Below are 23,187 nucleotides of genomic sequence, written 5' to 3' on the forward strand. Positions count from 1 at the left end.
CCCAATTGAAGAATGAAGTCCTACCCACTAGAAAGAAATTAAAAAAAAAAGATATAGTAAAATACCGCTTTAGAAAATGGACTATCAACAGATAACCAATGTTGACTTTGTGTAGAAGAGACAGACAACAGAACATACACTGACCTACAATAGCTAGAAAAATTCTGATACCTAGAAAAGCCAGCCTGGGCAATATAAGCCTAGATACCGTATACCTGAGAAGAATTCTGCACTACATTAAAGAAATGGAAATCTGGGAAAACCATTAGCAAAGATTGTACACAGAAAGTTAAAGCGCTTAGGGGGAAATCCTTATGACTCGAAATGGGACAAAAATGAAACTTGTTTGGAATTCCCATTTTTTTTACAATTTTTTTTTTTTGTGGGAATCGGGTATGAGAAATGTCCTGAAGTTGCTAAACGGGCTGCTTTACATTTGCAAAGGATATGTGCTGATGTCTGGTATGTTTCCATCTCAGTCTTGCCCATCTTTTTAAGGTGATGGTTAAGAGGACAGTGTTCAGAGACCAATAATTCTCGAAAAATGCCTGCTGAGAGTTCTTTCACCTTCCGTTTTGAGATGTTTATAGATCTCTTAACTTGCCTCAAACCTGGAATGTTTGTTTTCTTTCTCAATCCTCTTTTCCAGTCCCAACTTAAGAACCCATGTACTTTGTGTAGATGGTTTCATGATTTATAGATTTCAGATGTTTATAATTCTCTTAGCTTGCCTCAAACCTGGAGTGTTTATTTTTCTTTTTACATCAATTTTTCTGGTTCCAACTTAACCACACACTCCGGTGCACCTATTTATGTTTCTGGTCCCATGGGTGAGAGGGTGTCCCCTTTTTTAGCTAGTTGGTTAGCCTGTTCATTTCGTTCTATGCCTTCATGTCCGGGGACCCACTTAAAGACAATCTTGTTTTTCTCTCCCAGTCATTGAGCAGTTTAAGCACGCCCAGAAAAGTTTGGAGTTGAAAATATATACATTTAGCGTCTTTATGGGTGCTTGAGAATAAGTACATCTGTGCACCCTTTCATATTTTTCTTTATTCACTCATGTGGACATACTTGTATTGTATAAACTTCAGCTTGGAAAATTGTTGTGGTTAGTCCAAGAGGCTTTGCTAGGGAGTAGTTCGGCTCTTTTACCCTTAGGCCTACTCCCTGTTCCCTCTTCGATCCATCTAGGTACCATATTATGGCCTGTTCTTGAAACTTAGGGCCACCTTTCTTCCAAACATCTCCATTTTCTATGGCTACTTGTTTCATCTAGTCTATGTTTGATGACATAGATACTTCAAGGCAAGTCAATGTACCTCTGTGTCTTGTCCAATATTTTTCAAGAGGTATACAATGGGCAATAATCAGGTTAATTGTGTTATGATTTTCCTCACTGCTTGGTGACTGACTGTTTGAATTAGTACATCGTGTAGATGATTTCATGATTTATAGTTTTGAGATGTTTATAAATCTCTTATCTTGCCTCAAACCTGGAGTGTTTGAGCTTTTCTTTTTCAATCCATTTTTCCAGTTCCAACTTAACCACGCACTCCGGCGCACCAAGTTGTGTTTCTGATCCCATGGGCGAGAGGGTAGCCCCTTTTTTGGCTAGTTGTTCAGCCTGTTCATTTCCTTCTAGACCTTCATGTCCGAGGACACACTTTAAGGAAATTTTGTTTTGCTATCCCGGAGTCATTGAGCAGTTTAAGCACGCCCAGACAAGTTTGGAGTGGAAAACATGCATTTAGTGTCTTTATGACTGTCTGAGTGTATGTTCATCTGTGCACCTTTCATATTTTCCTGTATTAACTCATATGTACATAAGGAGGGTTAGGATGGTTTTATGATTTTAGCATCACAGTTTTATTATTTATATTATTACCCTCAGCGAAGATTTTGTGTGCTTAAAGGATCCATTGAGATAATTGATTAAGTGAGAGTTTTTCTTTAATACATAATATAACTTATGTAGCAACAAAATTGATGTATTACTGATGCTTGAATTAGTATGGCTCGATATACGGATGAGATCATCGGTTTTGCTCATTTGATTGAAATTGATCTTCTGTTTAACCAGTATTAAAAATGAGATCGACCAATTTGAAAGAACGATTTGTGGAAAGTTTTATCATAAGCGGAGGTAATCAGTTGACCAGGTAGTCAGGTATTGTTGTAACCTTGCAGACCAGCTGGTCTACTCGGGTGAAGGTTCGTTGATAGTTTTATCATTTTTTTTTCTTTCTTCGAATATTTATGGGCTATGTTATTATTTGGAATTAAGTGCTATCAATTCCTAGGCGCGGATAAAATACTGACCCTGGGTCGAAGTATAAGCAGGGCGAGTCCCCTGAGACACGGCGAGTACGAGTGGGAAGATCCTAAGTCCGAGAGCGAAGTTGTCAACATAGTTTACATAGATAAAGACGGAAAAAAGCGCCCAGTCAGAGGGAAAATAGGCGACAATGTGCTTTTTCTCGCCCGCAGGTAAATCGACAAATTATTTTTATACGAATGAATTTTTTTTAAACAAATCATTTTATTTTAAAATATTTTCAGGCATGGCATAGAAATGGAAGGCGCCTGTGAGGCGTCCCTTGCCTGCACGACCTGTCACGTCTATGTCGATCGGGCTTATTGCGACAAGCTGCCTTGTGCCGAAGAGAAGGAGGAAGATCTTCTGGACTTAGCGCCATTTCTCAAAGAGAACTCGAGGCTCGGATGTCAGATTATCTTGAAAAAAGAACTCGAAGGCATGGAACTCACCCTTCCCAAGGCAACTAGGAACTTTTATGTCGACGGCCACAAACCGAAACCTCATTGAACATTGAAACAATTTAGTGTAGTGCCCCAAGAATTGCGTGTTAAAGGTCAGTAACAGCCAAATTGTAAAAAATGTCACCTAAATTTCCTGCCTAAAAAAGTTTTAAGGTTTTTTTTGTTGTAATTTTGTTACTTTAATGCGCTTTATATGTAACTTTTGTCTGTTTCAATATGTCGCACAATTTTTACCATTTTTTGCAATGTTTTATTTTACCTTTACCACTAACTATTTAAAGCTGTATGATTCTTAATAACAGGAATGACTACTCAGCATTTTAAATGCTTATAAGCTTCTTTGTAACCGAACTGTCGCATTGAACAAAAAATGTATTTATTAGATTGAATTAATTTATTTATTACCTGACTATTAAATATATAAATCAAATAAAAGTCTGCTGTTAGTAATGCAATAACAATTCAACTACCTGGAATGTCTCAAAAAGTTAAAAGGATTGGTTTATTATAATATTATTTGAACACTCTTCAGGGCTCTGTCAAAAACTAATCTTGGACTGGTGATCTGTATATCAGAACTTAAACGATAAATTAAAAATATATTGTTTGAAAGTTTTGTGTAATTTTTAGTGACCATTAATTAATGATTGTTTGGAGATCGTGAATTGATCTAAATAAAGATTGAAATGTTGGCACAATAAAGAAAATGTTCTTTTAAACCTACATCACACAAGACCGCATCTCATGATCTTCAAATAATCATTGTTTGAAAGTTTCACACAATGATAAGTAAACAGTTAACACTTTAAAAGATAAACATGTAGAAAATTCAGCCATGCTAGTGGACCTGGGTTCGAATCCTATCATAGCCTACGGATATTTAATTGTGTCTAATCTGGAGCAAGTGTTGTAACGTGGTTTGACCCCTTACGGGCAGTTGGACGAGAATTATTTTACTTTTTTTACATGCAGAAAATTTAGCAACCTCAAATATACAAGTTCATCTTGAGGTTGGTTATTAAACCAGTAGCTGTATTTTCTAATCTAATCTAAAATTTTGGTACCTGGCCTTGCAGTTTTGGCCTGTTAACATAAACCCTCTACTGACGAGGGTGAAAAGCTGAAATGAGTCTGACAGGCCAAAACAGCAAGGATAGGCAGACCAAAATGATCAAGTTACATAATAATTAAATCAATTAATTATTCTTTTTATCTAAGGTGTTGGTTGAGATGAAAAAGTTAATGCCACAAGCCGGATTCAAACCCACTACCTTCAGCTTGAAAAAGTGTCCGAGTGTATTGAAGTCACGATAGCTCAAGTGGTTAGAGCAGTGGCATATTCAGCCGAAGGTCGTGGGTTCGAATCCCACTTGTGACACTAACTTTTTCATCTCAACCAAGACCTTAGATAAAAATAATAATTAATTTAAATAATTAATATGGTCAATTATGGTCTCACACTAAATACACAGGTTTTATATATTTTTTAACAATATTGTTTGCCAAAGTCGAAATAGGGTTGGTGTGTAATTTGAACATACTCATTCTGACTTTTAGTTTTTTAATTTTTAATTTGTTAAATGAGTCAAGGAATATAGCAAAATTGCCAAAACAGAAGACATACAGGGAATGTAGTAGATCAGGGTGGTTTTTAATGATGTGTAGGGTGTTAGTTGAATTAAATATATTTTTGAAATCCTAAGGTTTTTTAAAATTATTTTATTTAATTCTTGTATACGTACACATTATGTTTTGCTAATAAATACTAATATTCAGCACACTCAAAAAGTGTGATTAACATGGCATTTGAGGGTGTAAATAATAAACATTAATTTGTTGACATAATTAACCCTAAACAATAATACATGCTAAAACATTTTGTACCCAGCCAATTATGTAAAATCAGCTGAGCAAATTTAGTTTTAATGATTGTTCAAAAATTGTAAAAAAGTTTTAATTGTAAAGTAACTACTTTTGCATTAGGGATCACAAAATCGTCGTCTGCCTGGAATCTTAACAATCCTTTCTCATTAGAAATGATCAAAATTAAATGAGCAATACCACATTTAATTTGATACCTAATCTCGGATACTCTGGTCCCTTAGTGAAAATAAATTGATTTAAATGAAACAAAGATAATAACATTGACATTATTCTAGTTATGTTAAATAATGGTAGACATATTAATCCAATTAATTTTGTTGAATATGGGAAAGAGCATTTTTTTTATGTTCAAATAGATTGACATCAAAACCTAAAAGCACAAACAAGCTTTTTATTATTTATTTTTTTAATGAAAAAACAAATCTTTTCCATCTGACAAACTGTAGAAAAAAAGAAAGGCTAGTGGAGAGTACAATAACTTTTATCCACTCCTCAAATTCGTTTTCAATGTTAAGTCAAAAAACTGTCTGGGCTTCTGAGGACCAACAATTTTGAAATTTGACACTTTAACTATATTTAGGTCTGATTTATTGCTTTGGAAAATGAAATAACAGCTTATTTTATTTTTTTCTCTCATGGTATTGCTGAAAATGTGAATTTCAAAGAAAATCATAGTGCAGTATGAACTTTGATGGGAATGCTTGAATTGAGTTCATTAAAGTATAATGTAAAGCCTTACTTAAAAGCACCACATTTCCTTTGTCTGAATTGATATATCACTAAAGATGATTTCAAAGAAATTTAAAATATTGTTAAAATGTATGTACTTTTTAGAATATTTATAATTTATTGATAAAAGAAAGCCATGGTAACCACATATTTTCAACATTTCCCACCATGTTTTTATAAATTAAAGAATTTAGGCATTATGCAAGAGGCTAAATTTCAAACGCCCCTCACACATTAAATTGACAGTGAACATCTCACCATACTTAGAACATGCTCTCATGGTGATTGACAGGAAGTTAATTATAGTTTTCACCAGTTTTGCACCACCACCTAGATGAATCTTGAAATCCAGAACCACAATTGGGCCACTGACCATCTCTACCTTGCAAAAATGCCTAAGAAGCTCAAACCCCCAGTAAGTCAACAGGTTTTGAAAGCTTCACTTTTAAATATAAATTTTGCTGAAGGGGTAAATAATCTCGGGTGAATTATCTCAACATTGTGTGGTCAAACACAAACTGAATTTTTATCTATGCCAATTGTTCATAAATCTATATTATATCATAAATTATCATTATGATTAACTAATAAATGATTTTTTTTTCAAGTCCTTAAGATCAGGCCCAACAATGGATCTTGTCAAAGAAGCACAAGCACTGGCCAAAAAAGCAGTTGAGTATGACAAAAGCAGTTTCATTGATGCGGCAGCCTACTTTTATAACCAAGCTGCATCACTTCTTACGGAAGCTGCAGGAGACGACAACATCAACGGTCCTATATGGCTAAAAAAGGCCCATGAATACAAAAGCAGAGCTGACCTGATTTCCATTCCGAGTAAGAAACAAATTATTTTTCATGTTAGATAGAAAAAAAGATAGCTATAGAACAAATTTATTACAAGACCCAACTCAAATAGAATTGTTTTACTCTTAACCAGTTACTTTTTATTACATCATGAACTTCATAAACTTTTAAATACTTCAATAGTTTTTTCTTGATTTTTGATATTCCTTGTAAAAATAAGTTACATGTTTACTTTTTGTTTTAGAAACTTACAAGCAAATGAAACATCCTGAAATGGTCTTATTGGGCCAGTGCAGGTTCTTGTTCAGCCAAGCATTGACCACTGATGAGTCTGGAGATATTGAACTTGCGCTGAAACTGTATCGGGAGGCTGTTGAAGCCACGGTCACAGCCGTATGTTTTGCAGTCTCATTAAGAAAAAAAAAGAAGTTATTTTGTTTAAAATTTCTTGTAATTTTCTAGCTGGGCAAAGTGACACAGCGTGGTCTCAAGGAGAAGCTTGAAATAATACTGAAGCAGGCTAAAGAAAGAGTCGAAGACATTAAAAAAAATATAAACAAGCGTCAACCTGAATCTCCAGCAGGTGAGTTAGTTTTATCTTTGAAAATGACGATCACTAGAGATCATCTTAATTTCAGGGACTTTAAAAAACCAAGAAGACCGAGTACCTATGCAGAGGGTGAACAGTGTGAATTTAACAGTTAGTGGTAAAAGGCAGTACACGGACAGTGAAAAGCAAGTCCTCTTGTGTTCATCAAAAATCAATAACATTGAGTTTGTTCCTTTTATGGCTGTGGATTACGGTGAAACGTGAGTATAACTTTCCTCGTAGAGTAATTGATTCTTAAAAGGATGAAGTAGAAAAAAAAATTGCAAGAATTAGTCTCTTATAACGCATATTTATTTTATGTAGGTTTACTTATCCAATACCTTTCACTGACCGCGATGGTCTTCTGCGACTTGCACCTAAACAACTGGAAGTGTTCCACCAGTGGGTAAGACCTTCACAGCTTTATGAAAATCCCTGCATGGTCCTCGGAGATCATGTTGACTGCTTCTCCATCAAGCAGACAGTAAGGATGTCCCTTTATCTCAACAAAAAAAATTGTAACAGGAATCGATTCATTTTAGATCATCTCTGACTGCTCGTTCGTCGCCTCCTTATCCGTCGCCGCTCTTTATGAGAGAAAGTTTGGAAAGCGATTAATCACGAATATTATTTTTCCAAGGAAGAAGAACAGGCAGCCTATTTATAATCCAAGCGGTATTAATTTAAAAAAATCAATTATATTTTTGTTTATGTATGTGGTACATTTTTTAGGTAAATATATGGTAAAACTCATGATTAATGGGGTACAAAGGAAGGTTATCATTGATGATAGACTGCCTGTTAATAAAAAGAATCAGCTCTTAAGTTCCTTCTCAACAAGAAAGGGCGAACTGTGGATATCTCTTTTAGAAAAAGCGTACATGAAGGTCATGGGAGGGTACAACTTTCCTGGATCAAACAGTGTAAGTAGTTTATTAAAAAAAAAAAAAAAAAAAATTAACAAAGAACTTGTATTAAATTTCTTCAATGCATTGCTTGATGATTCCTTGATGTTTTACAAACTAAAGAAAAATAATTCACCATAATTTCTGGATATTTTAGAATATTGATTTACACGCTCTGACAGGCTGGATCCCAGAGAGGATTCTTATTCAGAATGAAGAAGAGGTGTTTAACGCTGAAGCAACTTTCCGTATGCTCAGCCAAAGGTTGAAAAGAGGAGACCTGTTGCTGACGGTCGCCACCCCAGAAATGACTCAAACTGAGGCAGATCGAGCCGGATTGGTTTCATTGCATGCCTATGCCGTTTTAGACATAAGACAGATTGATGTGATTTTATTTTTATTTTACTTTTAAAAAGTTCATCTTGAATTAATTTTTTGTTTTTGTAGGGTGTTAAATTATTTCAATTGAAAAATCCTTGGTCTCATGTGCGTTGGAAAGGTAACTACTCAGAGCTTGATGCAACTCATTGGGATGCTAATCTGTGTCAGACGTTAGATTATGATCCAACAAAAGCAGCTTTTTTTGACAACGGAGTTTTTTGGATCGATTATAAATCAGTTTTACACTTTTTTGATGTGTTTTATCTTAACTGGAATCCAAATTTATTTTCTTACACTTTCTGCCTTCATCAGTAGGTATTTTTTTATCGCAGTTTCTCTTCACTATTTCATACCGGTTTTTTTAGGGCATGGTCAGCTGGAATCGGACCAGCTAAAGATTGTTACACTATTGGCGAAAACCCTCAGTTCAAATTGAAAGTAGAGCCTAAAATCAAAACAGGAGCTACTTGGATCCTTTTGACAAGGCATATTACTGATATTGAGGATTTTAGGTACAACAAAGAATATATCACTGTACTCGTGTATACAAATGGTGGAAAACGTGTCTATTATCCCTGTAAGATTTAGCTTTATTAATATATTTTAAGTAAACAAATAAAAAAGACATCTATTTGTGACAGATGATCCTCCACCTTTTCTTGATGGAGTTCGAATAAACAGCCCTCATTTTCTTGTTAAAATTGATTTGGATAAAACCAAGAGCAGGACGTTCACTCTTGTTGTTTCACAGTATGAAAAGACAACAACGATTTATTATACACTGAGGGCATATTCAACTTGCCCTTTTATATTGGAACCAATCGACGATGGATTCAATTACATTAAGAAGGTAAATTGGAGGCTTTGATTAGTTGTTTGTTCATTTTTAATTTTTTTTCTTTTTAGATCACCAATGGTGAATGGAAAGGAAAGACAGCTGGAGGTTGTCGCAACTACCCAACGTACGATGATAATCCAGAGTATATATTGCAGTTGAAAGAAGCCGGGAATGTATGCATGGATTTGAAGGCTCCGACTCAATTCAGAATTGGAATGGATCTCTATCCAGAAGATTCTTCTTCCATGAAGCCCAAAACAACTGGGCCTTACAGGTACATGCAGCAAGAAAACAAAACTTTTCTTTTATAAACTTTCATGTGAATTTGTTAATATTTCATGACCCATATAAAATTGCTTTTGCTGTGTTGTGGTATACTTAACCCTCTCAGTTAATTAATTAATTACATAACACAACACTATTATTTTTCCATACACAAAACCTATTAGAACGCATATATACTGTCAATTCTTCTCTAAAACCTCTTTTTTTACTTATGTAACATTTTCTTCATTGCTTCTTCTCCCTTTTTGCTAATTTTTAAGCAATTTGTATATTATAGTTAACACAGAAAATATAGGCTGATTTAACAATTCATTTTTAGTAGTGAAGGGAAATGAGGGATTCACTGAATAAAAGAAATTCTCGAAAATTTTATATTCTAAGCTGGTCGTGGTCGTTTGTATGACTTTCCCTCTCAGACTCTTACTCCCTTTCTTTCTTACTCACTCGCTCCCTCATTCTCTCTCCCTCTCCTCTCCCACTTGTATCCTTACTTCTCTCACTTGCTCATTCTCCCCCCTTTCTCTTTCACTCACTCTCCCTCCCACCCTCTCTCTCACACTCACTTATTTTCACTTACTCTCTCTCACTCGCTCTCTTTTTCTCTCACTCTCACTCATTCACTCACCCTTTATGACTCTTTCTCCTCCTTTCACTCCCTTCCTCTTTCACCCAATCTCTCTCTCACTTACTCTCAGTTACTCTATCTCTGTCTTACTCTCTTTATCACTCACTCACTTTCTCTCTCTCTCTCTCTCACTCATTCATTCATTCACTCACTCACTCGATCACTCACTCACCTTCCCTTCACATTCTCTCTCTCCTTTCACTCAATCTCTCTCACTCTCATTCACACACACTCTCTCTCTTTCTCTGTTTTCTTTTTCTCTCTCACATGATCTCCCCTATTCACTCTCTATCATCCCCCAATTATGTTTCATTTGTTTTCTTTAAAATTTCGACTTCCTCAAATTTGTTCCCTCGGATTACTGGTATATTTAGAGTACAAAGTTTAAGTTAAGGGGGAGTGTACTGTAATTTAATAAGTTCAAACGGTTTTATTTTTCATTTGTGTGAACGATTTGAGATTATTTTTAGTGATTGCATAGAAATAACAATTCTAATAAGTGCTTTTTTTCAACAGGTTAGGGTTTGTTGTTTTAGAGCTTGAAAAAATGCCTGCTGGCCGCTATATTTTAGTGCCCTCCACATACAAACCGAAAGAAGAGGCCAGATTTTTCTTAACAGTCAAGTCGACATCACCAATTGAACTGAATCTAAGAATCCCATGAGTTCAGTTCAGTTCAAAATCAAATAGTATATTTTCGATAACAAGATTTTCAGTTTGTTACAAAAATTGTTATATTTTAATGATTATAGTCTGTTATAACTTTTAAATTTGTATTTGTGTCAATTCATTTCTAGGATAAAGCACCAAAATAGACATGAAATTTTATTATAATTGTTTTTAATTAAAATTTATAGGTCTGCATTAAATTTTACAATTTATTCATTAACTATAGTTGTTAAGATTTGTAATTAAAAATATATATATTTGTTCATAATGTTTGTTCTTTACAATAAAACACTTTTAAAGCACTAAAAATGGTTATTCTTTTTCTTTTAATTTTTTTTTAAATCTGTAAATTGGCATATCGTGCAGGACACCTCCAAGCATTTTTAAACAATTTTTTTCTAAACAATACACTCCAATAAAATTATTCAGCTGTTGATAAAACTTACAACTTTGATCATAAATTTCATGAACTTTTATTACCTCCTAATGGATAATGTGGATTTAAGCAGTGGTCAGTAAGATAGAATTAATTTTTGAAATGTTTATACATGTATGACAATATTTTGATCGATGTACCACCCTTTTTCATGGTTATACAGTAATGATGTTATAGAAAATGTAATTCATCTTTAAGCCATCTAATATTTTATTCTGTATATTTTATGTGATAAAAATGTGTGCAGAAAAATGGGAGCAAAATTATTTGTAGTTTAGTGTGTACAGAAATTATTTTGCACACATTTTAATCTACAATAAAAATGGAATAGGGCCTTTGTTTTTCTTGTTTTTACTTGCCTTGCCATTGTGGAACCAGAATATTTTCAACATATGTTTAGTCATGTGTAAAAAAAGTATAATATTAGTATTAATTTAGGTATATCTGCTAAAAATTACATACAATAAATATAAAGGAGTGTTATGGTTTGGGTATAACAATCAATTAAAATTGTGTTTATTGTTTTTCTATAGTGTCAGTGTTTTGAATTTTCTGTTAATTGCTAAGGATATGATGTATTTTAGTAGAAAAACTTCCCCTGCAGGTGTAAGCGCTGCAGCAGATAAGGCTCGAGTCGCAGCGGCTCTTCCTGTACATAGCCCACAAAAGTTGACAAAAGTAAGACAACCTTTGGTCAAGACTAACACAAGGAGTTCAGAGCAACAACACTCGGTTTCTGGTTCCTCAATGTCTTCTTCGGTGACATCAAGCAGCAGTTCAGATGAAGACGAGGTCAGCCCTAGACAGCATGTTCAACACACCTCAAAAGGTTTCTCGGATTTTCGCATAAGGAACATTAAAGCGCATTCTTTCGGGCGAAGAGAAATTGAACTTACAGAACAGGAGCTTCCAGGAATCATAGCTTTGCGAAACAGGATTTCAGATAGGCCTCTGATTGGAGCTAAGATTATCGGCTGCACTCATATTAACTGTCAGACTGCTGTGTTGATCGAAACTTTGGTGTACCTAGGTGCTGAGGTAAGGTGGTGTGCCTGTAATGTCAACTCTACCCAAAACGACATCGCTGCTGCTTTGGCAGAGGCAAATGTACCAGTATTCGCATGGAGAAGTGAAACCGTGGATGATTATTGGTGGTGTATCGATCAGTGTATCAGTGCTCCTGGCTGGCAACCCAATCTAATATTGGACAATGGGGGTGATGCCACTCACAGGGTTTACAAGAAGTTTCCTGATTTATTCAAATCCCTCAGAGGCATTGTCGAAGAAATGGCCACAGGAGTCCATCGGTTGTTCAATCTCTCCGAAAGAGGTGAACTGTTTGCACCAGCGATTAATTTAAGCGATTCCGTGCCAAAAAACAAATTTGACACACTTTATAACTGCAGGGAAACGATGTTAGATTGTCTCAAACGCTGTACAGACTTAATGTTTGGTGGAAAACAAGTTGTCGTGTGTGGTTATGGAGAAGTTGGAAAAGGCTGTTGCCAAGCTTTGAAAGGAATGGGTTGTATCATATATATCACAGAAATTGACCCCATTTGTGCACTTCAAGCTTGCATGGACGGCTTCAGAGTTGTAAAGTTAAATGAAGTTGTAAGAGATGTTGATATAGTTATTACAGCAACTGGAAACAAACATGTCGTGACAAGGGAGCACATGGAGAAAATGAAAAACGGCTGCATCGTCTGCAACATGGGGCATTCAGACATTGAAATTGATGTAGCCGATCTTCAAACCCCTGAACTCATATGGGAAAAAGTCCGTTCCAAAGTCGACAACATCATTTGGCCCAATGGCAAAAGAATTGTACTCTTGGCAGAAGGAAGAATGGTCAATATGTCTTGCGCAGGAATACCTTCTTTCATGGCATCCATAACATCCACGACACAGGCATTAGCCATCATAGAACTTTTCAAGCAACCGGCCAACAAATACCATGCAGAAGTTTATGTCCTGCCTAAAAAAATCGATGAACTTGTCGCCAATCTCCATTTAGGCACTTTTGGAGCCAATCTGACCGTCCTCACTGATCAACAAGCCAAATACATGGGCCTTTGCAAAACAGGACCCTTCAAACCAGAACACTACCGTTATTAAATGTTTTTCAAATTTAAAAGCAAATGGACAGTTTGAACATATTTTTTTAATATGATACATTTTAATTTCTTTGTTTTTCATATTTTTAACAAGTGTTTGAAAAAAATATCCTACATCATCATAACTCTTGTAAATAGATTTTTTTCTTCAAATTCTTATACGTATTGCTATTTTGATTTTACATTGTAAGGAACTCACACTCAATAGGCTGTCTAAATTTTTCCAAAACATTCAGTTTTACTCCTTTTTTAAATGCAACTAATTTTGGTGATGATGCATTCTTAATTGACACATCTTAGCGTGGCTATGTTCAGATTTGTCAAAATCCTTTCAATATAATAATCATAAGTTAGTTCTATTTCCATATTTTCCATACTTACGGTTATTGTAAAGACGACAGCATGTATTTTTTAAAAATCTGGTTGAAGCTTTTCTCCAAGAGGTAAATATAGAACATCATTGATTTCTTATGGAACTTATGATACTAAACATAAATATAATCTATTTTAGAACAAATTTGAATGCTTTATCATATAAGTTGTAAAAGTATATGTTTAATATATATTTTTTCTTTTTTTTTAATGCAAGTATCTACATTCCATTAGAAGTTGACGTTTAAAATAAAATAAAACAAAATATTTTCATCCAATTCATCCAATTTTAGAATGGCACGGAGAATTATAATGATGTTTTTGATTTCTAAATTAAACATCATAATCCTGAAATTAAATTAAAAGTGAAAATACATAAAAGACATTACAAGTGTTATTTTTTTAGTAATTGCTTGCTTTATTTGCAGTGGTGTTTATATTTAAATATTGAGCACATACATTTCAAGAAATAAAATTTAGAATAAATAATGAGGTTTGGTTGTCACAAGATATTAAAATCATGTTAAGTGTCGGGTAAGCAAAATGGAATAAATTTAAGTCATTATCCACTAACATTTTGTTATATTGCTCCCTTTAATAATTTCATTTAAATCCATAACCAATTCTTTTTTTTACAATTGTTTGTACCCTGGTATATTTTTTTATTAGGTGCATTTAAAAAAAAATATTAATGAGAAGTCCAATTTCTAAGACTAAACATTGAAAAATGTATCTATGGTATATATACATATTTATAAGGATTTGTCATAACAGTTATTCTAAAGCGACTAATAACTTAGAAAAATGGACAACATTTTTTAAACAACAAAGCAATGGCCTCTTTTTAAAAAAATAATATATATATATTGATTATTATAAAGTGATAAAAATATATTTGATTTACAAAGTGAATCTATGACTCATTGTTTGTAAATAAAAAGCTCATTTATTAAATATTAGCTATACAGGTTTTATAATTAATATTTGTATCTAGTTATAATGACTAGGACAGTCATTTTTCTATCCTAGTGATGAGTGATCTATATTTTTTTTTAAGAATAGAAAATTGGTTATGATAGTCAAAATGGCAGTTAAATTGGAATTAATGGCTAGCTCTTGAGATTGGAGTAAATTCACATTTTCTTCGAGCTCAAGGGCTTTCAGGATAAATCTCGACACTCCACATGAGCTTCACTCATTCGTCTATTACTTCCCAGAGCATCAGAGAGGCGTCTGTACCACCGACCGTAGCGACGTTCCTATCGTTGAAAAGAAACCGAGCAGTGGCGATGGCCAAACTGTACACTTTCTCTTCGTTATACTCTGCTTTCGTGCTGATGCATGGATACCTAAAAAAATATTTTTGAAGTTAATAAGTTGTCTTTTTATTAAAGGCAAAACTGCCTTTTAATGTTCTAATTTGGGCATCATTTCTTAAAGATTTGACAATTCACAAGTTTTAATGAAATTAATTTTTAAATTTCAATGCTTTTTTTTGAGCCTTTACATTCTGGAATTCTGGAATATCACTTTCATAATTATTAAAACATAATACATACATGTTTCTATAAATAGTTTAAGAAAAATGAAAAATAAAAAAGTTAAAAATTATTTTTAAGCCTAATTTTTGTTCAATTAATTTTTATAACTTTTCAGGAATTGCACTGGTGACACATACCATTAATTTATTTTGAAATAAACAACCATAATAAAATAATCACTTTGTCCATCTTTCTTAAATTTTGAAAACTTCCAAATTAAAAGTCATATGTTACATTTTTAATCAGGGCCTAATTTTTATTATGGATTTGGTGATAGTTTTGCTTGTTTTTTTAGCTTTATGGTGTGGAATATGCTTTTGGTTCGGATCAAACGTTTTAGTCCTGGTAAAACATGAAATACACACTGTTTAAAAACTAATAAAATACCTGAATAATCTCAAATATCCCTCTGTATCTCCTGCTACGAGGAGGTCATGAGCAGCTGAGCGGTTTACAGTTGAGATTATAGATGTCATTGGATAGTATCTGTTGTTCCAAATTCCTGATGGAGATTTTTTATTAGCATGACATTTATTACATTGTGATAAAGATATTATTACCAGAAACCAAGAAACCGACTGTTGAATTATGCGTATACCATTTAACATCTTTCATAGTGATTGGACTCTTTTCTGAAGTAAGTGTCTTCACATCCCCTAAAAATCACATTAAATTGTAACTTAAATAAAAAAGCTGTTTGTTGTCAAACTTACAGAAAGTCAAGTCATAATCGGCAGTGACAGTCTGAATGAAGTTGCTGTCTGTGCTCCAATCCATCTGCATAAGAGGCTGGGACCCTCTTATTTTGTTAATTTTTTTATAAGAATATCCATCACGGCTTACTCTGAACAGGTAAATGCTGCCATTTTGGGAACCAATCGCCACCATATCACCAGCTGATAATTTTAGTAAAAGTTACAATTTATTTCCTATTTATTAATGCCTACGTTTTTACCTGGGTTATAGCCAAGGCAATTGAGTGGGGAGCCGCATACTCTTACTGTTGCAACAATATTTCCAGCTTCAGCGTTCAAAACTACCAGGTGCCCATCCGTCGAGCCTGCAGCAAGGGCAACACCAAATGGATGAAAGCTTATTGAAATACATTCATGCGCGACCTGAAATAAACAATTTATTAGGCACAAGAAGAATGAAATAAACTTAATATGATATTACAGTTGTTGTCCAGACTAGTTTATGTTTCTTCCAAAGTGCAATGTTCTTATCATGTCCTGCAGTGGCAAACATCTCATCATCGGGGTGTACTGCAAGACCCCATAACTGTCTTCCATGTCCAAAAACAATCTGTAAAATAATTGTAAAAAATTTATTATTGAATTTGTCAATAAAATTCAAACGCTTTAGTTTACCTGGTTAAATCTTCTTTGTAATGATCCTTCCATTATATTATTTTTAGTTGTGCCAACGTAAATATTTCCATCATTTCTGCCTGGCCTTTGGGGGTATATGCTTCTAATACCTCCTGCCACTTCAGGTAACTGAAATTTGTTTGTTATTATCAAATTTACAATTTTTTTAATATTAAAAACCTACTTTAGTTTCTGTTATTTTCTTGTAGTTTTGCAAGGAATCCCATGCTACAATTTTTCTGTCTTTTTCACCGCCAGATAACAAAGTACCTTCTGACAGCATCATGAGTGAACTTATTCCTTTGTTGTGAGCCTGTAAACATAAAATAATATAGCAATGGAAATTATTTTTCATGCGTAATATTTACTTCGAATTCCATTCTAACGAAATAAGCTCCTTCGCTATCAACAGAATATATTGTGACAAAACCATCACCGTCGGCAGTCACAACATCGCCGTCTTGTTCAAACTGAAGGCATGTTATATGTGTTCTTGAAGGCTGATAATAATACAATCTATTAATTTTATTAAATACAAATTTGATAAAAAATTAATATTTAAAATTGAAAATTACAGGTTTTATAATGTCCGTCTTTTCAAAATATCCATCTTTTCTTCTTGTCCAAAATGTTAAATGGCCTTTGCCATGCGTTATCAACAAATTATCATCCAATGGATGGAATGCTGCACCTGTCAATTCTTCTTGCAGAGTCTGCATCAAAAGTACATTAGAATAAAAAAAGTTAATAATAGTCAGTATAAACTGTGTTACGTAGCAAAAATAAAACTTTGTAGTTTACATTTCATACATTATAAACAAATTCACTAGTTTCGTGGTCCGCTTGACCAATTAATATCTTACAATTAATTAAGGTTTTTAGTTGAGATAAAAAGTCAATGGCACGAGTGGGATTCGACCCACGATCTTCGGCTTGATATGTCGCTGCTCTACCACTTGAGCTATCGTGACCTCGATCCACTCGGACACCAACCCCCATCTCAACCATACTTTTTGAATTTTCCCTACTTTTTGCCATTTTTCAATTATAAACAAACAAAATAGATATATAAATTATATACAAGAGAGAAACAATAGTTTTGCATGTTCAAATATGTAAATTTATTGATTTCGGGGGAGAATAAGAGAAACAAGAAATGAAAATGAATAATGGAAATTAGGCAATTATCATTGGTCATGTAAAATGCCATGATACGGCCGATCATTAACATAAGTAAAGATTAATTGGTGATATGACTCACTGCAACTTTTCCCAGCAAATGGCCCCACTGCCATTGCCAGACAGACAGTATACTTTCCCTTCCGCCATCAACTGCAAGCACATAACTGCCTCCGTTCTGTAAACAATTAACCAATAAAGTGTTAAAAACAATCACTACAATAAAAGGTGAAATTTGAACAACATAGTTTGACTAAATTAAATTGGATTATTGCACCAAAAAAGTTAAAACAAATCGTTACTACTGAAACAACTAAAATATTGTGATGTAAGAACTAGAAGCAAGCTCATTTACTCATTGATTAAATAAATTATATGTTGAATAATTGCGACTTGTACTTTTAATGGTGCAGATATTTACTTGATCGAGGGATCAGAACAAATTTTACAATTAAAATATGAATATTTGAACCAGATAAAATAAGATAAAATGATATTTAAATCATCCACGCTTTTATTTTTGAGAAAAACAATTGTAACAAAACTATTATCACATAAAACAAAATATGTAAATGAGTAATAGTTTGTTCATAAAAACTGACTGAATTTATTTTCTTTCTCGGATGTTTAGGGGCCATGTAGCCATTTGTTTTTTTTTGTTTTTCCTGTTTGAACTTTGAAAGGGGCAAAAAAAATTTAATTAAGTTTTTCATATTCCCACCTCGAGGAATATTGAGTACTATGTGATTGTGATAGTGGAGAATAAAAGAAAGTTATTAGTGAGAATGGAGTGGGTTCAACCCCACCTCGAGGAATATAGAGTATTCTGGAGGAGTGAATATGACCTGACGTCTTTTGTAATGTTGTATATATATGTATGTTTTATTCTTTAGTTGACAACCTGAGGTATAAATGAGAGGCTAGAATCAACTTAGTTTTCATATAGAAGCAGAGTCAGTTATAGATCGAGACACTCAAACGACTGTAGGAAAAATACATGCGAACGACAGAAAGAGATGTAAAAACAAATGGCAAAGGGCCATCAATGAGTTGGCCAACCAAAAACCCAGTTGTTTGTCGGTCTTTCAACTTCCCACATTATTATTATACCTTATATTGCATGGATTTAACTGTTACATTGATATCAGCATGATTAATGGTTTGTAGAAGATTAAAAAAAAATCAATCTATAATGTTTGTGTTCTAAACTTTAAAAGTATCAGCAAGTTTTAAATGAGAGTAAAGTACCAATTGAGAGAACGCCACAGCTGATACGCCTATTTCAAACTCTCCCATTCCAAATACATAGAGTGTCAGGAGTGTCTCCGTGCTCCAGATCCTGATGTGGGCCTGAGTCTTACGGTTCCTGCCAGCACGTTGACCCGAGGCGACTAACTCTCTGCTCGGGTGGAGGTCCATGCTGCAAAACAGACACATATCAACAAACAGTAGTTTTAGAGTAGGGGTTCCATTGATCAATGCAAGAACACTTAATTTTCATCTTTTGGTTTTTCATGACCTTCGAGTTCCACAATGTGCAATAGTCACTAAATTTTCCCAGGCTCTTATTCGAGCAGGAACACTGAAAGATTTTTTACCATTGTATGTCTTCCGTATGGCCCGTGTAGTGCCTCTGGGCTTCTTCGTCCCTGTCAAAAAGGACAGCAACCGCGGCAACGAAATACAGAAGCTCTCCAGTTGGCAGGACCCAAAGGTTCCTTCTCGAATCGGTACCTCTGTACCCATATCTAAGCATAAAGTCAAGGAGCAGTTAAACTGTTTCTCCCTTATCAAAACTATAGTTTTAATATTTAAATGGTCACTCCTTGAACAACTATAAATATTAATTATTTACCTTTTGGTAAAGATTAATAATTACATGACATATTTTTTATTAACGTATTTCTGGTATATTTAATTTAATTATGTATTAATTTACAAATATTCTGAGAACTCTTATGAGGGTTCGTTTCCGATCATACTCTGTTCGTTTTTCATTGCTGTTTTGGTCTATTAAAAACGTTTCGGCATTTTGCCATCTTCAGTGTTGGGTGCAGGCAAACCAGCGTGAATAGGCGGACCTAGATGATTAGAAAGAACCAAACATCCTCTTGCAAACCTTCATCAGAATCTCTCAAAGCAGGAATCTTACAGGAGGAGTTTAGGTCCAGATTATTGATTGATGAACGCATTAATCAGTTAAAAGGATACACCCAATCGAGCACCAGACGTTTTTCAGGTGGTGAATTATCCTGAGGAGCATGGTGAAGAGGAGGGTAGAAAGTTCTCCTCATTCCTTTGATGGTCAGCCGGACAGGCTCTTCCTTCAGCACTTCCAAGAGCGTGTAATCTTCATCATAATCAATAAATACAAAATATAAATTAGTTATAAAAAGTGGATTTCGGCTGGCCCGCCCGCTCAGTATCATTTATATGGATTGATACCTGAGTTGCCCCTGATGACTTCCTGCTCCATGTAGAGGTTCCTCGGCCTAGATTTGCTCCTGGCCCGCCTCCTGACAGGGCCGTTGATCGCGACGGGTTCAACGACGACCGGACCGGATGCGATAGCCCCTCGAGACCTGCTCCTTCGCACCGGGGACATGAGAGCTCCAGAACCGAGGTAAAAGGTGTCAACGTCAGCGAACTCGTTTCTCAGTTGAGAAAAACTCCTCACCTGGATTTAAATCACGATTAGATTTAACATAGTACATCATATTGAGCAATTGGTGACGATTATATTAAGCTATAAAAGGACGTCCAATGGGCTAACAATTCTGTATTCTTAATTAATAATAACTAATAAGTATGACTGAACTTTTATATCATCACTCTAATTTATGTTTTTTAAGTAAAATTAAAGTTATGATTGGACTAACAAAGGGGTCGACCAGGCTGGTCCAAACATTTTTTTGTGATACTACATTCCAAAACATCGGACCACCGCCACTTCTTGTGAATAAGCCCTGGTTTCGCATTTTATTGGGTTGTCCGGAAAATAATGCAGGATTTTGGTATTAAACAAAAAAAAAGAAACTAGTTACTTTAAAGCAATGTTCTTTAATCAAAATAATTTCCCANATGAGTAATCCTGTAAACGTAAACAGAATATTTTATATAGATTTTTTTTAATGAAAACTTAAAATCCTGCATTATTTTCCGGACAACCCAATATATGTAGATTGCAATAAAAAGATATTAAAAGCTATAAAAATTTATCAATAATCAAAAAAATTTTAAAAACCAAATATTTTTTAAGTAAACGAGGTCATAAAATTAATTTTTCGTGAAACTAATATGAAATTTCGTTTTAGCACCTCTGGAAACCCCTAAATATACATTTTTGTTTGAATTTAAATTTACCGATTTTTTGTCCACTAAGATTTTTCCAATTTATGGGACGAGTCCAAGCTATCGACGAAAAACACATTTACAATCTACAAAACGATAGTACAAGCTATTTAGATGTACGGTATAGAACTGTGTGGAACCACTAAACTTTCCAATATCCAATATCTCAAAATCCTTTCATCTAAAGTCCTTTGATCAATTGTAAAAGCTCCGTATTATATTTCCACCCTTTAAAACTACCTTAAAATCCCATTTATTTAAAAATTACTTAATAAAAAAATTACCAAGTTCCACAGTAAATTCTGCCCATGGCTTAAGATATGGCCATGCGACACCTGATTCTGACGAATCGCTATAAACTAGTGAATAACAATTCATATTAATTTATGTAAATTATAATCTTCTCATTAAAATCACAGGTTACCGTGAAAATGCCCTCGGACAAGTTCAGGTTAACACCATGAATGGGGTATGACATTTTCTTTATTTCAATAAATTTTTTCAATTCATGACACCTGCAAGCTTTTATACACTGATGGATCAAAGAACATAGAATAAGTGTAGGGGTAAAGGGGCCGAATACCCCAAGCAAAACCCCTTGAACTGGTCCTAAACATCTTCCAAGGTGGATTTACATCCTTTCGGGTAGTAGGAAGCTATAAAGTCACTAAATGCGTATGTTTTTTTAGCTCGAAACTAATATGAAAATGCCTAAATTGCCTAACGGCTCTAGGAAAACACAACAACGTTATTTAGAGATGGGTTCCGGGGCTTGAAAGTATAAAAGAAAAAGAGCAGGCTGACCAACTAGCCAGAGAAGGGTAAAGGGACCGGAACCTAAAATAGACGCACGGGAAAGCGCGTTAATGTTAGAGCTGGAAAAATGGCTTGAGAAATAAAATACTCAAGCACTACACTAAAGTTTTAAGGTATGAGAACAGCACAAAGAGTTATTAATTTCTCAACTAGGAACTCGTCTCTCTTAGCAGCAAGATGTGAGGAAAATTATAGACCTCTTTTCCGGCAACAAGCCTCTTAACTAAAAAAGACACCTAAATAAGATGGGCGAGCAAAGCAACTTTCGACACGGTCTGGAGAAACCAGAGACGGTGGCACATATCCATCGTGAATTTGAAGCATAGGATAAAGTATATCAGCAAGGCAATTGTCACATCAAGAGAGGAGGAACCGATGAAAATGCTTAGTCTTGAAGGAAAATCCACGGTATGGTATTTATCATTGGAGTTCCACCTGTGACTTGTATAGATCGCAGTGGAGAAAAGGTTCGAATCTTTATTTGACTACCCCAAGATCCTAACCAAAAAAAAGATGCCTTGGTTGTCAATTTAAACTATTAATCTAATACTATAAATTGATAAATCACTGTGTAAATACGTATTGACTGAATTGTTGTGTTTTAATTCCTTTCCTAACAGATGATTATCAAAGTTTCTGATTACTTTCGTAAACGAAAATGTAAAAAATTCCTAATATTTAATAACTGCACATTACACGCTTGACCTTCTGCGTATCTGCCTCTTGCTGCAGATTATGCCGAAAAAATTATTTTGCTTTTCGACAGACTCCCCCGCTATACTGGTCTATCTGATCTTCCCATATCAACCAATACGAAGTATGCAAAGGATCGGATATTGAAGACAAGCGAGAGGTTTTTTGATAATCGAACTTAGAGATGATGTGCTCTGGAGTGTCACATGGGACGTACATAGTTATTATAGGCAAAGAAAGATTGGGCATATTTTAAGTCACTAAGCCAGACTCCTCTGAATTAAGGTTTGTAAAGTTTTCCCTTTATTTTAATTTATTAAACAAGGAAAGGCTATAGCATAAGCTGAAAATCCTGGTAAACATGGTAACAAATTGATTAAACTATTCTAAACATTACAAACTTGAATTTTGATCCAAAGTTATTCATCTTCCGGAGTCAATTAGGGTTTATATTGTAGTTTATTTATTTTGTAGCAAAGAACGCATTGAAAATTGAATAAAGAGTCTAAAATGTATTGAACGATAAAGTTGAAGTATAGGGTGATTCTTGCTCAGCCCGTGACCTTCAGTCGAGTCGTGGCCACGTAACATCTGAATTTCATGAATGCCGAATAAGGGTAACCCGCCGATACTAATTATTAATTATATAGCATGCAGCAGTTATATAAATAAAGGGGTGCGAATCTACAATCGGCTTATCTGCTTCACCTCTTGCCCAGAGACGGTGAACATTCTCCTAGCTCCGTTCATTTTCAAAACTTGTCCCAAATCTTCGACGACCTCTTCGAAAGGCTGGGTCGTCCTGAGGTTCAGCAGCACTCGACA

At 34.5% G+C, this 23,187-nt stretch overlaps 4 protein-coding genes across 11 annotated transcripts in view; 3 read left to right on the forward strand and 1 right to left on the reverse strand.

The window, feature by feature from the left end:
- The first annotated feature begins 2,163 nt into the window (after nt 1–2,163).
- On the forward strand, nt 2,164–3,167 carry LOC106662514 (adrenodoxin-like protein, mitochondrial). The gene is made up of 2 exons (XM_014386667.2): nt 2,164–2,487; nt 2,560–3,167. The coding sequence occupies exons 1-2, from the start codon at nt 2,264–2,266 to the stop codon at nt 2,822–2,824; spliced, it is 489 nt and encodes a 162-aa protein (XP_014242153.1). The 5' UTR covers nt 2,164–2,263; the 3' UTR covers nt 2,825–3,167.
- Nucleotides 2,574–10,588, forward strand: LOC106662512 (calpain-7-like). 2 transcript variants are annotated; one of them, XM_014386665.1, is made up of 14 exons: nt 2,574–2,870; nt 6,000–6,225; nt 6,440–6,588; nt 6,658–6,778; nt 6,834–7,005; nt 7,109–7,268; nt 7,327–7,459; nt 7,517–7,707; nt 7,847–8,074; nt 8,137–8,381; nt 8,436–8,647; nt 8,712–8,920; nt 8,977–9,182; nt 10,335–10,588. In XM_014386665.1, exons 2-14 carry the CDS (start codon nt 6,021–6,023, stop codon nt 10,480–10,482), a joined length of 2,379 nt encoding a protein of 792 aa, XP_014242151.1. In that variant the 5' UTR covers nt 2,574–2,870; nt 6,000–6,020; the 3' UTR covers nt 10,483–10,588. The 2 variants fall into 2 exon arrangements, with proteins under 2 accessions (XP_014242151.1, XP_014242150.1); XM_014386664.2 differs by lacking the exon at nt 2,574–2,870 and adding an exon at nt 5,541–5,806.
- A 339-nt stretch (nt 10,589–10,927) lies between these two features.
- On the forward strand, nt 10,928–16,125 carry LOC106662566 (S-adenosylhomocysteine hydrolase-like protein 1). Of its 4 annotated transcripts, none has more exons than XR_001339919.2 (4): nt 10,939–10,998; nt 15,249–15,590; nt 15,669–15,805; nt 15,920–16,125. XR_001339919.2 is itself a non-coding variant. In XM_014386754.2 (2 exons), exons 1-2 carry the CDS (start codon nt 10,953–10,955, stop codon nt 13,039–13,041), a joined length of 1,560 nt encoding a protein of 519 aa, XP_014242240.1. In that variant the 5' UTR covers nt 10,928–10,952; the 3' UTR covers nt 13,042–13,061. The 4 variants fall into 4 exon arrangements, 1 of the variants encoding a protein (XP_014242240.1); XR_001339918.2 differs by lacking the exon at nt 10,939–10,998 and adding an exon at nt 13,202–13,483; XR_001339917.2 differs by lacking the exon at nt 10,939–10,998 and adding an exon at nt 13,814–13,946.
- LOC106662565 (echinoderm microtubule-associated protein-like CG42247) overlaps nt 14,098–23,187 on the reverse strand; it is a 69,404-nt gene continuing 60,314 nt past the window's right edge. For 3 of the 4 annotated variants that reach the window (XM_024224891.1, XM_024224892.1, XM_024224893.1), the window contains 16 exons: nt 23,071–23,187; nt 19,948–20,179; nt 19,714–19,864; nt 19,101–19,250; nt 18,751–18,922; nt 17,585–17,680; nt 16,899–17,036; nt 16,692–16,823; nt 16,508–16,636; nt 16,324–16,452; nt 16,130–16,258; nt 15,909–16,071; nt 15,667–15,849; nt 15,514–15,609; nt 15,341–15,455; nt 14,098–14,761 (listed from right to left, as the gene is read on the reverse strand). In XM_024224891.1, coding sequence (XP_024080659.1) covers nt 14,608–14,761; nt 15,341–15,455; nt 15,514–15,609; nt 15,667–15,849; nt 15,909–16,071; nt 16,130–16,258; nt 16,324–16,452; nt 16,508–16,636; nt 16,692–16,823; nt 16,899–17,036; nt 17,585–17,680; nt 18,751–18,922; nt 19,101–19,250; nt 19,714–19,864; nt 19,948–20,179; nt 23,071–23,187 — 2,286 coding nt within the window. In that variant the 3' untranslated portion in view covers nt 14,098–14,607. The remainder of the gene's footprint in view (nt 14,762–15,340; nt 15,456–15,513; nt 15,610–15,666; nt 15,850–15,908; nt 16,072–16,129; nt 16,259–16,323; nt 16,453–16,507; nt 16,637–16,691; nt 16,824–16,898; nt 17,037–17,584; nt 17,681–18,750; nt 18,923–19,100; nt 19,251–19,713; nt 19,865–19,947; nt 20,180–23,070) is intronic. The other variant, XM_014386751.2, reaches the window with a different exon arrangement.

Source organism: Cimex lectularius, unplaced genomic scaffold (assembly GCF_000648675.2).
Source record: "Cimex lectularius strain Harlan isolate CLEC.00 unplaced genomic scaffold, Clec_2.1 scaffold43, whole genome shotgun sequence".
Taxonomy (NCBI): domain Eukaryota; kingdom Metazoa; phylum Arthropoda; class Insecta; order Hemiptera; family Cimicidae; genus Cimex; species Cimex lectularius.

Bases quoted from the DNA above. Each gene is read 5' to 3' on its own strand.
- LOC106662514 (XM_014386667.2), top strand. From the start codon at position 2,264: ATGTTATTATTTGGAATTAAGTGCTATCAATTCCTAGGCGCGGATAAA. The intron at 2,488-2,559 runs GTAAATCGACAA...AAATATTTTCAG, and splicing joins GTGCTTTTTCTCGCCCGCAG to GCATGGCATAGAAATGGAAG.
- LOC106662512 (XM_014386664.2), top strand. From the start codon at position 5,726: ATGAATCTTGAAATCCAGAACCACAATTGGGCCACTGACCATCTCTAC. The intron at 5,807-5,999 runs GTAAGTCAACAG...TTTTTTTTCAAG, and splicing joins CTAAGAAGCTCAAACCCCCA to TCCTTAAGATCAGGCCCAAC. The intron at 7,460-7,516 runs GTATTAATTTAA...TACATTTTTTAG, and splicing joins GCCTATTTATAATCCAAGCG to GTAAATATATGGTAAAACTC.
- LOC106662566 (XM_014386754.2), top strand. From the start codon at position 10,953: ATGAACTTTTATTACCTCCTAATGGATAATGTGGATTTAAGCAGTG. The intron at 10,999-11,527 runs GTCAGTAAGATA...CTTCCCCTGCAG, and splicing joins TAATGTGGATTTAAGCAGTG to GTGTAAGCGCTGCAGCAGAT.